This window comes from Rhinopithecus bieti, unplaced genomic scaffold (assembly GCF_001698545.2).
Source record: "Rhinopithecus bieti isolate Rb0 unplaced genomic scaffold, ASM169854v2 scaffold_53607, whole genome shotgun sequence".
Lineage (NCBI taxonomy): Eukaryota > Metazoa > Chordata > Mammalia > Primates > Cercopithecidae > Rhinopithecus > Rhinopithecus bieti.
Genome location: NW_016820699.1, coordinates 107,584 through 109,934, shown reverse-complemented (window position 1 = coordinate 109,934; position 2,351 = coordinate 107,584). Strand labels below are relative to the sequence as shown.

Genomic DNA, 2,351 nt, shown 5'->3' with positions numbered 1-2,351 from the left:
AGTTTCACCGTGTTAGCCAGGATGGTCTCAATCTCCTGACTTTGTGATCCACCTGCCTCAGCCTCCCAAAGTGCTGGGATTACAGGTGTGAGCCACCGCACCTGGCCTGGAGCTTCCACCTTTCTGATACCACTGGTATTATTGAGAGAACCATTTATTTTATGTTTCAGCAGCATCATGAACTATATATCCTATTATGTATCAGTCATATGCATATATTTTATCTCCCTTTTAGAGAGTGCCTTCCTGAAGGGTAGGAGTCATGTTTAGCATTTATTTAATATCACCCAGGGCTGGAACTGACTATATAATTTGGGAGGCCCATAGCACAATGAAAATGCAAGTTCTTTTTAGAAAAATTATTAAGAATTTCAAGGTGGTAATAGCAGAGCATTAAACTCAACATGGGACCCTTTTAAGGAGTATGGGCTGTAGGCCTGCACAGGCGGCATGCCCATGATGCCAGCCTTGCCTGGAGCTGTGCATACAGTACATAATCAATGACTACTGTCAAATGAGTGGACGCAATGAATGAATGAATGTATGATTAAATAAGTTCAATTCTTTTAATATCATCCTTTAGTTTGTGCAAGATACTTTGTTCCTAAAACTGAAGTAGGAGAATGCTGTAGGTAAACATTCTCAGTAGTTGACTAGAAAGCACTGACTGAGCAAAGAGCTTGTTACTGTGTAAGTATTAATCACAGGGTATATTAAAGGATAAACTTAAAAAGAGTATGAAATCATGATTCTCATACAAATATAAAAAGAATATGTATGAACCATTTTACTGAGCTCATTATTTAATGAGGGAACCAGAAAGGTGTTACAACTGTTTCAAAGGAAAATCCAGAGTAGATATATTTTTATAGGCCATTAGGAATGCTGAAATAAGTTTGCTTAATAAATGCAAAACTGGCTTCTTCCACAGAGGCAGAGGGAAGTCAACCTCTACCAGACAGAATGTGAGCTTCTAGGGACAAAAAATATTTACATTACTATCAGTTTTCTACAAGACAATTTCTATCTCTACAGAGTTGTAAAATAGCCTATAGGGTCAAAGCAATGAAAGGCAATGATAACTCTGATTGATGAGGTAGTCAAGATACCAGCTATATTTCAGTCTTTCACACTTTTTGTATAGCAGAAAGGTAGGCTATGCAGGAGAGAATGTGATCTTGTGATACCAACCTCCTCACTGAATATGAACACCCAGAACTTGGGGAAAATCATTTCTATTAATAGCTGTTGCTTCTCTTGTTTCTCTTGTAATTGATACTGCTTTTGTTGAAGAGCTTTGAAGGAACAGTTCTTTCCTTGGAACAATCAGGGTGGGAAGGACTCACTTCACAGCTAAAGTAGAAGTCTTGTCAATGTCCTTCTGGAGCATTTTCTTGGAAAGACTCCCAGTTTTGCTCTTAAGAAAATGTGTATAGTTGTAAGTACTTAAACATTACAAATTTTAAACTACAAATTCATTACAAATATTTAGCCATTTCAAATAACCAAATATACATAATGCTTACTAGAGTATGTGTCATTAAATATGAACCCATTCATAAATTAAATTTAAGATTTTCTCAATCTATGTACGTCAATAAAAATGTTGCTCTTTCTCCCGGGGCCAAGCCTGCAATACAATTAAAACAAATTAAAATCTCACCGGGAAAATAAGATTCTCTTATAGAACATTCTAGCACCTTCCTATTCAAAGTGTGGTCTTTAGAAGAATGCTTGTTAGAAATGCAGTGTCTCAGGCCCCACATCAGAACTACAATATTAGAATCTGTGTTTTACCAGTATTCAGGTGGATTCATGAGCTTTTTATAGTTCTAGAAGTTCTGCTCCAAAGTATTAAGTCCTGAAAGTCACCTCTAATGTCTTTGATGTTTTTACAGGAATTGCCTATCTGTTTGCCAAAGCTTATCTAGTTTCCAAGAAACCGCAGTACCTGGACACATGTATTCGGTGTGGGGAACTCACTTGGCAGAAAGGCCTGCTAAAGAAGGGGCCTGGGATTTGCCATGGAGTAGCCGGCAGTGCCTATGTCTTCCTGCTGCTGTACCGGCTCACAGGAAACTCTAAATATATCTACCGAGCTCAAAGGTCAGCTCTCTTTTTTTCAAAATTTTAATCTAATTGTTTTTCTGAATTAGTAATACAGTCACATGGTTTGAAAAGTGTAAAAATAAATACATCAACTGTGCCTTGTAGCCATGCAGTTGACTTACCCTAGAGACAGTTTTTTGGTTATCTTCCCAAAGATATTCTGTGTACATGGTGTATAAGTAAATGTCTTAATCCATTTGAGCTGCTATAAAGGAATACTTGAGAGTGGGTAGTTTATCAAG

At 37.3% G+C, this 2,351-nt stretch overlaps 1 protein-coding gene across 1 annotated transcript in view; it reads left to right on the top strand.

The window, feature by feature from the left end:
• LANCL3 (LanC like family member 3) overlaps positions 1 to 2,134 on the top strand; it is a 21,102-nt gene extending 18,968 nt beyond the window's left edge. The window contains exon 4 of the mRNA XM_017859903.1: positions 1,899 to 2,134. Coding sequence (XP_017715392.1) covers positions 1,899 to 2,134 — 236 coding nt within the window. The remainder of the gene's footprint in view (positions 1 to 1,898) is intronic.
• Positions 2,135 to 2,351: the final 217 nt, after the last annotated feature.